Consider the following 12,280-nt stretch of genomic DNA (forward strand, 5'->3'; position numbering starts at 1 on the left):
AGGGAAAATAGCACCATAGAGAAATAAAGAACTCCTAAATAATCCAGAGCTTACCAATATGCCTTTCAGTAGAGTAGATTTATAATTCAGATACAATTTTAAAACTTGTGTTGAGGAGTGGCTCAGTGGTTAAAGTGTCTGCCTTCAGCTCAGGTCATGATCCCAGGGTCCTGGGATCGAGCCCTGCATCGGGCTCCCTGCTCGGCGGGAAGCCTGCTTCTCTCCCTCTCCCACTCCCCCTGCTTGTGTTCCCCCTCTCGCTGTGTCTCTCTCTGTCAAATAAATAAATAAAATGTTTTAAAAAAAAAACTCGTGTTGATGGTAGGCACCTCTACTGTGTTCAGGAAAAGGATTTGTGTCCTGGACACTGATGCCTGCCCACCAGTCACTCCACGAATAAGCCAGGCAGGCAATTACAATGACTCCCCACTTAACTCCTATCTCAACATAGGATCATCTTGTGTACATTTAATTTAATCTTTAGACTATACTCTGGATCAAAACTTTTCCTCTGCCAATGTTTCCTAATGCTTGAGTGGGAACCCAAATAAAAGAGAGGATAGAAAAATCTCACATTTACAGTATAATATGTAAGAACAGATACTGCGATGCATCTTAAAATTTAAAAATTAAGGAAAAAACCAAAAACACCTGCATGCAGTGTTGAGTGTGCCCGATTCAGCTGTAGTGTTATTATAATAGGAACTGTCAACAGTTCAGACTGTGGTCGCAGCTGCTAACTTCATTTTGCCAAGGGACTCAAGAAAGATTCAGGTCCAATAAGAATGATCATTGTATCAGTTGGGTTGACTCTTATCTGGGAGACCTGTCAGTTCCCTGATACATGGCGTTTCTTCCACAATGTTTGCTGCTAATGGGCCGCGGAACCCGGGTTCAGGCCATGCTTTATAAGCAAATCATTTCTATCAAACACCTGTGGAACTGACATGACTTATCCTATCTTAGATCATGAAGATCGAGTGGGATCCCTTTTCCGCTGCCTCATCATTTGGAATTGGAAAACAAACACATGTACATTAGACTTCTTCTTTCTCAACAATTAAACAAATAAAAGACCGTGTTTGAGAGAGCATTTGGGAGTTTGGGGTAGTCTTGTGCTCTTTAATCATATGTCTGATTAAAGATAAGACAAGAAGTGAAGACCCATATGCACATCTTTACTGTACTTTATAAATAGTGCTGTTGTTGATAAGAACAGTCTTGCTAAGATAACTGCCAAATGACCAGGTCAAAATTCCTCTTGACTCCTCTGACCTTCCCTTGGGTATTGTCACTGTTTTCTCCTTTGGCGGGCACTGGCTTTCCCTGGTGCAACGTTCAGGTTTTCAAGAGCTTCAGTAGCATTTCAGGAACGAAAGCATTGCCACAGTATCCATTTTTAAGTCGGCTGACATTTTTTTCTTTTTTCTTTTTTTAATTTAAATTCAAGTAGCCAACATAGAGTACCTCATGAGTTTCAGATGTAGGGTTCAGTAATTCACCGGTTGACATGCCCACAATCAGCGTGAGAAATAGCAGCCACCAGCTCTCAGAACTAAACCAAGTTCATAGTCTATGGGAAGGTATATATTGTGCTCACAGGTTTAAATGCTTCCTCTGGTAACTCGTCAAATTCTCTCTTCTCTTCTGAGTCTCCTTTCTTTCTTTCTTTCTTATTTATTTATTTGTTTATTTATTTATTTATCTATCTATCTATCAGACAGAGTGAGAGCGAGAAAGAGAGAGAGCACAAGCAGGGGGAGCGGCAGGCAGAGGGAGAAGCAGGCTCCCCGCCAAGTAGGGAGCCCGATGCAGAACTTGATCCCAGGACCCTGGGATCATGACCTGAGCTGAAGGCAGGTGCTTAACTGACTGAGCCACCCAAGCGTCCCCCAAGTCTCCTTTTGCATTCATTTCTCCTCTACTTTGCAAGTGTTCTCGGTGAACAAAGTCCCATGACCCACAGGTACTCCTTTTTTAGTATTATTGACCTTATGATTGAGATAAAGGCAGTCCCTATCTTTACCTGTTTTTAAAATTACAGATGGGAATGGCTTAGAAAATACTCGCAAATATTCACGATTAAGTCATGTTTAATTTATAAAAAACCCACTGAACTATGGGCCCAAAATGCTAACATTCTAAGAAAAACATAAAGAGATGGTACCTTTGGCTCACACTTGCCCCCCTCCACACGCAGTGATGAGAGACAGTCGGGAGAGAATGACAAGCTTAAATCTCTTGGTCACATAATTGACAGTTATCAAGCCCCGAAAGTGGGGAAACAGGACAGAAGTGTTACCCAGCAGGGTATAATCCTCAGAGCCTCTCACTATCCCTGCCAACCTGCTCGGGGGCCACAGGCCCTCCCCTCCCCTTGGATTAAAGCTCAGGCTCTTGCCCCACGACTTCTCGTAGGCACTCAGGGAAACTCAGTCTTCTAGAGTGACCTTAAGGTGCCAACAAGATGCCCTGTTCCCTGACAATAATCAACACTTAGAACCTAACTTAAACTTCCCACAGCCCCCAGCAGCGTCCCCAGGCGGGCCTCCTTCCGGCTGCTGCTGTGGGAAAGGGTAGTCTTCCCCTGGTGGAATGATTCTCCTTTCTTCACCTTGCTAACTCCGTTCCTGACAGGGCAGGCTGAGGTGGGGGGAGGATAGATGGGCATAAAAGTGGCCCTCTGTTGAACTGCTAAGAGACGGCCTCCGCCCTCTGGGCCAGCAGATGGCTCAAGCCAGCTCTCTCATGAGGTTGTCTGAGGCCCAGCTGGGACTTTCCAAGGGCACAGTGCTATGGTCAAGGGGCAATGCGATATAGCCCTCTCTCTCTGTCTCTCTTTCTGTCTCTCATCCCTCTCCTTTCTCTTCCTTTTCTTTGCTCTTCTGGCTTTTTCTCTCCTCCCTCCTCAGCTCAAAAACCACAGCCTCTCACCTTTAGCTTCCTTAGGTGTATGTTCCCCAAATTGGAGGAGACGATACTTGCCCCACCACCTTTACTACCTGGAGGTGAGGAGAAACTCCCCATGCCCCATCCCTGGGAGTGAGGAAGACACACAGAATTTCAAAATTTTTCTGTGTCTGCCCTCTGAGTTCTGAATTGTCTTACTGGTTTTCAGCAGCATAGTCTAGTCCCTCCCTTGGAATGCAACATCTACTGAATCTTGGCGCTTCAAAGGAAACTTCCAGCTTAGCATTCTGTTACAAGACAGGGAGGATTTAATTATTTTTCACGGTGAACTACTGTTTTCTGTTCTTCATGGTAAACTATTTTCATGGTGACATCATAATACTCAGAATAACACAAAGGAGCTTTTACAAATTAGTACAAATGCCAGGAGTTACCACACAGGCACGTAAGCAAAATTACGTTATGAACGAACATTCACTGAACACCTGTTTGGTTGGTGAAGCAGTGTTCGGTGCTTTGTGTACATTATCTTATTTCGTCCTCACAATATCCTTATGAAGTGGGCGTCGTTATTCCCATTTTACAGATGAATACCCTGAGGTTCTAGAAGTGAAGTAATTTGCCAACGATCTCCCACGGGTTAGTGGCAAAGCCTGGGCTTGAACCTGGCCAGTGGAGAATTTTATTTATTCCTCTATAGACCTATCCTAAATTCTATTAGGGAGAATGATCCTTAATGGCTCTTAAGAAGATTTCAGAGAAGAGGATTGTTTCTATTGATGTTATTGCTGTCTTTACAACATCTGGCTTTCATGCAAATTATCCTTCTCCTAATGTGACCACAAGTGACACTGTGAAGATCCTGGCACCTCTAATTCTTTACTCTTGTCTGTGAGTGTGTTTCCAAAGTTGAAAACCAATAGCGGAGCATCCAACGGGGATCCTAATTCTAACTGACAGCGGGAAACATTGAGTAGGTAGATATTCCCAGGGGTAGAGCACCTCTCAATACCCATAACACAAGCGTCAAAACGTACACCTTAAGACATTCTGTTTCACAGTTGCTCATTAAAGAGCTACGTGTCGTCCATTTCTTGCAAATTGGTCTAAGATAATTTGTCTCATCTCCTGGGCTTCGGTGATGCCATTTTTAGGCCCTGCCATTCCCGATGCCCATACCCAAGCCAGGCATTGTTAATCACTCGTGGTGCTGTATTTTTCCCAAACCCTGAGACCTCCAGAGTTCAGGGAAGCCACGCCCAACTGATTGGCATTGCCTCCAAGATTAAATGCAAGGGTCCTTAGTTGAGCATCTCTCTCTTTTGAGCTCCGTCATCTGCTTATCTTCATGCTTTTACTCTTCTCTGGCTCAGATTCTCTGCTAAAGCCCCTCTCAACATCCACGCCTCTCTTTTTCCCCATCTTGGACAGAGCCAAATGCAAGAAGGCACGACTGCATCTTGGAAAAATAAATTTTGTTTGGGGAATAATTGTATTCTCCTACCTTTCCTGGAATCAACATCCTAACCAGAGCTGCCAAAATAATTCTAAGTGGGTTTAACCTTACAACTGGAGGCAAGTGAGATCACTGAATGTGTTATATAAAGAAGACAAAATCCGGGTGCCTGGGTGGCTCAGTTGGTTAAGCAACTGCCTTCGGCTCAGGTCGTGATCCTGGAGTCCCGGGATCGAGTCCCGCATCGGGCTCCCTGCTCGGCAGGGAGCCTGCTTCTGCCTCTGACCCTCCCCCCTCTCATGTGCTCTCTCATTCTCTGTCAAATAAATAAATAAAATCTTAAAAAAAAAAAAAAAAAGAAGACAAAATCCTCCCTCGGAGAAAGAGAGAGAATGGCTGTTGCCAAACCACAGAGGAAGGGGAAGGTGATGGGCTGCTTCCATCCTGGGGATCGCTCACACCCGCTCCCTGGCTCTCTGGTGCTCTTTGTTCGATGCTAGTGTTAACAAAAGCCTCTTGACCAAAAAATGCTGAGGTTACACAAATATTTGACAAAGAATTGTCTCTGCTGATGGATTGAACATGCTGAGAAAGTATGGACGGATTTCCTTTTCTTAAAGATATGTGCAACAAAATTACTTGTCATTCTGACATCTGCAAACACATTCTCCGAGGCAGAGTTTAACAGCATGTCATAGACAATTACGACATGTGGCCCATCAGATGACTTGTCTGGGTGCCCTGGGCTTTAGTGATGGCAGCATCCGCTGCTGCTGAGGACACCACATGTGGGCAGTGAATAAATTCAGTGCACGTTATCCTCATTCGGTCCTAATTCGTCCCTACTGAGCACCTCAACTAGCCCGAAGTCCGTAAGGGCACAGTGATGATAACCCGGTGACCCCAAATTGCTGAGATTTGCTACAGTCCCAAGATAATCTTTATGATGGCTAAAGTCCTAATTGCCACTAAATGAACAACAGTCACTTTTATGTGTAAGTCACCCAAACTTTTACAGAAACAGGGATACATGTGCTAATGAACATTAGTAGTCATTTTAACTATATTTTTTAGTTGCTCTTGCGACACGGACTTCATTTTCGGTTGTGGTTTATGCTCGTAACTCCTCTAAGGAAAAAGACAGGTGGACGCGAGCAACAACAACCAAGGAAGTCCCCTGTCGGAGAGGCCAGAACTCTTTTAGGTCACAAGTTATTACAATACGAGTAAGGGCCCAGGCCTGGTTAAAGCATTCATCAGAAGATGAGTCATCACTGTTAGGGCCAAGGCAAAGACATCTAGGATCATTGCAAATGATGCCTGAGCTATTTGCTGTGGGATTGATGGGGCAATAACTTCACCCAAAAATTTCTAATGTTGCAACCAAGGCATAAAGTAGGCCATGCGATTTGAATTGCAGTGGAAGTCAACGAATCCAGCAACCCCTCTGTCAAGGATTCCTGGAGGCACTTTGCTTCACCCCTGGCCAACTACAATAGCATCCTGGCAACTGAGCTCCTGTCCAGAGTCTCTCACCGCTTCAGTCTCTTCTATCCACACCTTTGTCTTCATCCCAGAAATAGCTCCATTTCAGTGCTCCTTTCCACCCCCTCAAAAACCATCCTTGAATCCCCTTGCCTGGATGGGATTTGACACCTTCCACGCTGACCTGTCCCTGCTCCACTGTCTCAACCCTCTTGCTTGAAAACTAGTCAATGCACCATCCCCCGTGTTTCTCATGTCCAGCTAGTCTCTTGTTTGGAATGATTTCTCTGCCCTGCTGAATCCCACCCAATGCTTGAGACTCTGCTCTGCCCCCATTTCTTCCGTCAAGTCTCCCTTAACCACCCTCATCGTTCTTCCTCTGCTAGCACTCATTCATTCCCAGTATGCCTTGGAGCACTCATCACATGGATATAGAGATTCTTATCAGGTAGTGCTTGCCACTTGTTTGGTACATATCATTTCTCTGTTGAACTGACAGAATCTTGGCATGCAATGTGCCTGTCTCGTTGCCCCCTCCTCTGCCCCCAGTTGCATCTTCTTGGTCTTCTCCATGGCGTGTGATGCCACACTCCCCGCAGAGAAGAGCCCGCAGGCAGCAGGCTGCTCTGCCAAAGTCAGTTCTCTCGTGCAGTTAATGCCTTGACCAGGAGTCACAGCCTACTGGCTGGCCTTGTTCGCTCAGCAACACGTCTTTCCATCAGGACTCTCCTAGCAGCAAATCCTGAGCTCTGGGAGCCAGAAACGCAAACTCCAAAGGCTAGTCTTTGGGCTACAGATGTCTCAGAAGCATCCTCTCTCTCTTTGCCCTCCAGTCAGAGTTCTCCCAACATCAAAGGTCAGTTTTAACTTCCTGATTTCCTTGGAATATGTGTAGATGTACATACTTCCCTTGAATATCAAAAGGCCTCTAATTTCAAATACAATTTCCACAAGTAAAACTGCCAACTTTACGCAAGTGCCAAGAGCCTCACATCATGGCTGCCCCGCATCTCTGGCTTCCTTGTTGAGATCTCTCTGGCATCAGGATCCGAGGAAGCGTTTTGGTGAGGTCTGTGGAAGTGTTGAGAGGAGTCGGGGCCAACCGAAGCAAAACAGGCACATCTGGGAATTTGTAGACAACACAGTGTGTGATCATCTCTACCCTCGATGAATGGGAGCACGCTGGGGGATGTTAGGAAACCCCCATAGTGCACTGCCAAGTTCATGATGTGCCCAGAGGGTCATCCCAACTCCCCTGCAAAGGGGAACAAGAATGAGAAATGCACAGCTTCACAGAAGGCTTCCAGACCTTGGAACTGTCCGACCCCACCCCCCAACTGGCAGAAAAACCCTCCTTGTTAAAGGGTCCCTCCAGCCGTGTAGTCCCAGATCCCTCTGGCTCCGACAAGAGTGCTGACCTGCCCTCCGCAAGTGATGCTGGGACCCCCAAAAGACGAGAGGAGCTAGTGGGGAAGGAGACGTAAGTGGCCCCATGTTTTAGTAATGTCAAGCACAGTATTTGGAGCGAGGATGCACTTAAGGGAAAGGCTGGTGAGTCGTTTGCATTTGCCTTTCCTCTTTCCAGCGGGAAAGAAGGCCAAGCATCTCATTACTGCGAGGGGAGCAGAGACTCGTGTCAATCTTCTCGGAGCAGAATGCCTCCCAGCATCACAGTGAGCTCTGTAGCTGTCAGCGCTGTGCCTCAGCGGAGGCCTTCTCCCAGCTTACTTACTCACAGGGGCTCCTAAACACGCTGACATGCTGCCTAAAATAGAACCCACAACCCTGCCACCTAAACGAATCCGGCCTCTCTCGGCTTTCAACTCAGGCCAATCCAATGGAGTGGGGCTTCTCAGGCCGAAGACACGGGGAGGCCAGAGTGGACCGGTCAGTGTGGGTATGGGACGAGGCCCCTGCTCTCCAGGCCTCTCCACACTGCCAGTGGGGTCAGAGGAAGAGCCTTTGAAGCCTGAGCTGTTTCCTGCAAGGCCACTCATCAATGCAGTACTTACGTGCTCTCATCTATCGATGTGGACTCCTCCTGATCTTGCTGGCTGGCCCTGCTGGGACAGGCTCACTGCTGATGCTGCGGGCCGGACCCTGCAGGCTTGCTCAGGGAGACCCGCAGAGCTACGGACTCCCTAAGGGCCTGCTGACCGCTCTCGCAGTCATTACGTGACCTTCATCAGCATCCACGGACAACTGCCCCCGATACTTAGCATGCACACGGCTCTTCCAGCAGCGCCATCCCACGGGGGCTTCTGCGGTGGAAGCAACGGCCTAATGAGGAGGGGGCGCTCCCTCCGTCGCGATCCTCCGCACCGAACAGTGTGCTCTTGGGGTTCTCCTGCAGTTCTTGTTGCTTCTGGAATCCCAGTGATAGCGGAGTCTAGAAACCATTCGTCCAAAAGACATGTGTGGAGAACCTGTGATAAAGCCCCCTCTGGAGTGCTGCGGGGGCAGAAAACAGAAGCATTTATAAACTCAGACTGCAAGCAGCGTGTTGTCTGGAGGGAAATTGCAAACGGGAGGCAGTGCCCTCCCTAAGAGTGGGTCCTCGCCTATGTCCTCCATGCGGTGGGAACCAGAGGACATGATGGAAGAGCCACCATCTGGGGCTCAGCGGACCTGGACTCCAGCTCTGTCACTCACCAACGCCTCCATCAAGTGACAGCTGAGCCTACGCGGTCTTACCCACTTAAAGGGGGCGGGACTAATGCGCACTTGTTAGCGGACCTAAGATCGTGGAAAGAAATGAAACCGTGGACGTAAAAGCACTTCCGGAGACAGTGTTAGGAATAGGTCTTGGTGGCCCCGAGGCCGCGTTACCACAGATCGCATCTGGGAGGGGACCCTGGAAGGTGACTCAAAGAGCAGCGCTGCTGAACCATGCCGTGCTGTGCGGAGGGGGAAGCATCCAACCGCCAGCTCTGTGACTCCCCTAGAAGAGTCCATAACTTTGGAAGACACATCATCTTTTCATTCTGTACTAGCAACATACGAATGTGATCTATGTTTCCGGGTCTCGGAGACACCCTGACCATTTGCTGTCCTGCCCGTGCTCCCTTCCTCCTTAGCACCGTGACTGGGTCCAGCCAGGCCCCTCCTGCAACACTCCGCCTGATCCCTTCACTGAAGCCAGAAGCTACTAGATGCAAGCAGAAACCTTATCTGCCACCTGCCACAGAAGCCCTGAACTTCTAACCCGTAAGACCCAGTTTCAAAAAAAAAAAAAAAGACCCAGTTTCAAACACATTGTCTAAAAGGCACATTTTCAAAATTTCCATCTTCGGTTGCCATTCCAACTCTATTTTAGTTTCAAGCATTTGTTTGTGATCCCAATTCTCTCAAGCCTTCAGAAAGCTGAGACTCCTAGAGCTGGTAGGTGGCAGAGCTGGGAATGGAATCCCGTCTCCCTGATGCCAGAACCAGGGTGGTGAGGCGCACTCCTGCTGGGGTGACAAGGACCTTGAGGGAGGAGTAGGATGAAAGGTGAAAGGATGCAGGGATGGAGAGAGTAGAGGAGAACAAGGCAGGGGGAAGGATGTGAGGGAGCACGCTGGGTCTGAGGGGCTCCTCTGGGGAAGGGATATGGCTCTCCTGCTAGACGAGGGTCTTGGGTGCCATGAGAAGTCCATCTTCTAGCTGGTTCTGAGACAACAAAGCAGATGTCTGTGAAATCCCAGGTTTGTGTCCTCACTGAGGCTTGATTTTACTTTCAAGTAAGATGCTTTCCCCTGCCTTTCCATGCACCCCATTCATGTGTGCTTATCTCTCCTGCAGATGCTCATGCCCTGCCACTGTCTTCCACACCCACATCTCCAGATCTGGTCACCATGGTCTCTCAATGGGCTCTTGGGAGGCTCCTGCACAGAGCAAGGCATGAGTGGTCTTCAGTTGCATGTGCAGACCCAGAGCAGAGCCCAGCACCTCACCTTTGGGCCCGTCTCTTGCAGATTATTGGGACCATTCCTCTGATGCCGAATCCGGGGCCATCAAGCCAAGCGGCGAGTGGCACTCAGGGCCTTCAAGTGCAGCCCATCACCCCCCAGCTCCTGACCAACGCCCAGGGCCAGATCATTGCCACGGTCATCGGGAACCAGATTCTCCCAGTGATCAACACCCAGGGCATCACACTCTCACCCATCAAGCCCGGCCAGCAGGTAATGGCCCCAGGTAGCCGTGGCTACCTGGACCCCCCTCCTTACCGCTCATCTTCTGTTTGGTCTCAGTCAATGAAGAGTAATTTTTAAATCACAAAATATTCCAACCTGAATCCTAACATATCAAAAATTTCAAAAGGCAAGTAGTTCTTTTTTCATTCTTAGAGAATACGGGTAAGAACTATGTCTCTAATCCAAAAATATGAGTATATTAAGTTATAAACAAATAATAGCCTACAATTCAATAGGGATGTGTCCTTACTTTGACACTGATGATACTTAATTTTCAGACAATTTTAAAAGGGTTCAAGAAGAAACTAAGACCATTTATGCCTTAACTGTAAATGAGAAAAAAAATTACTCCATTGCACAATAAAGCAGGGAATATCCCGTAAGAGGGCAGGTGTGTACAAAGTTTAATATCATCACAGAGTGGGAGTGGCCAACTTTGTCTGAAGAATTTTGAGTTCTCACAGATAAAATGGTTTGGGGACTGAGTCTTGATGGATGAAGATGGAGCAATGATGGGATCACAGTATGCCAGGCCACGGGAACAGCAGGTGCAAAGCCAGGGGAATATGAAGGAGGATGGAGTGTTGTGAAACAGAAGAAAGGCTCATGTGATTGGAGTGCAGGGGGAGGCTGAGGACAGTCATGGAAAGGGCTCTATAATCAAGCTGGAAAGGATGGACTTCGTCTTTGTGTGATCTTGAATGAATCATGCATCATCTCTATGCCCGTGTCCTCATCTGTAAAATGGGGATAACCAGTACCTGACTCAGAGTGGTTGTGAGGATTCAATGAGTCAATCTATATGAAGTGGTTAGTGCCTGGCACACAGTAAGCCCTTACATAGGCATGATGATGGTGATACCGTCTACTCTGCAGCCTTGGGAATCTGTGAGAGGTATTCCGAGGGAGGAATGACATGCTCAGCTTCATTTTTCAAGAAAACAACTCTAACTCGGGGAGCAGATGGAGGCTGAGCTGAAGTGGTGAAACATCTATTGTAAACAAACCATTTAGGAGACTATAGCAAAACACAAAGAGGAATTTATGAAAGCATGCGCTGGATAACTGAAACCAAGGGTCTGGAATTGTAGTAGCATCCAGGACAGGATCTGAGAGTCAACAAGTGCATATGGTGTAGCTGAGAACAAATCCAACATCCAGAAAAAATCAGCAGGAGCGAGAAAAGGAAGGAAGATGAAGGAGTCACTTGGGGAAACATTAGCTTTTAAGGAATGGAAGAGGAAGGGAGAGACGGAAGAAGTGGCCGGTTCAGGAGGAGAGGAATCCAGAGGGTCACAATCTAGCATCCAAGAGTTTTTTAAAAGTAGGAAGTGGACACAGTGTCAAATGCTACAGAGATGAAATCGGGTAAAGCAATGGAGAAACATCAATTCCTCTCTTTCTTTGTTGTAACTCTTTAAAGTCTGGAGCTGCTCTGTTTGAAACATTTTGAAACCAGCAGCTGGGTGAGTCAAGAAGCAAAAGTTGGAAGGGCTAAGACCCAGATTTGCAGCTAGAGGGTGCACTAACAGGAAAGGTGGTGGGAGGAGAAGACAAATATTAACAGTGAGTACGTGACTGAGTAGATGGCCTCACGGGTTGTTGGAAAACTATAATGTAAAGCATCTAGCAAGGAAGTAAAATACGAAGGAAAGAGGAAGAAGAAAGCACTGCTCAGTTCTTCATCATTCGTCTGTAACAAAGTAGAAGTGTCTTCCCAGAGATCTCAGCCATTTGGCTTCTGATGCAACCATGCATACAGCCCACTCTTGGTGGCACCCAAAGACTATGCTTGCAAAATCCAATCGCTTGTTCAATAAATATTTTTAAAAATCTGTTTAGTATATATATTTATTGACCACCTACTATTTGTCAGGCACTGTACATGGCAGCTAGGCTGGTAGACATGACAGATACCATGAGCCCTTCCTTCATGGAGTTCACGGTCTAGCGAGGAAGATGGACATTCATCAAAGACTTGCACAAATATGTACCTGAGATCTATAGTAAATGTCATGAGGGAGCAGTGAGGGGATCTATGAGTGGGTCAAGCAAGGATACCTCTTCCACTGAGGGGTGAACACTAGGAAAAACCAGGTCAGATCTGAACACACTTCCCAGAGATGGAGACTCTGGTCTTATGCCCTTTGGTTCTCCCTCCAAATCTAAACCACTGCCTGGAGAGCCAAGGCTCCCAGCACCCCTCTTCTTCCTCAGCTTAATCATACCCAGTGGCTCACTCCCTGCCAGATAT

At 47.3% G+C, this 12,280-nt stretch overlaps 1 protein-coding gene across 1 annotated transcript in view; it reads left to right on the top strand.

Moving 5' to 3' along the window:
* The window catches only part of POU6F2 (POU class 6 homeobox 2), a 478,894-nt gene that overhangs the window by 443,139 nt on the left and 23,475 nt on the right, over window positions 1–12,280 (top strand). The window contains exon 7 of the mRNA XM_064575615.1: window positions 9,808–10,014. Coding sequence (XP_064431685.1) covers window positions 9,808–10,014 — 207 coding nt within the window. The remainder of the gene's footprint in view (window positions 1–9,807; window positions 10,015–12,280) is intronic.

Source organism: Mirounga angustirostris, unplaced genomic scaffold, assembly GCF_029215605.1.
Source record: "Mirounga angustirostris isolate CCGP_5_RB_7025 unplaced genomic scaffold, mMirAng1.0.hap1 SCAF_12, whole genome shotgun sequence".
Classification (NCBI taxonomy): Eukaryota; Metazoa; Chordata; class Mammalia; order Carnivora; family Phocidae; genus Mirounga; species Mirounga angustirostris.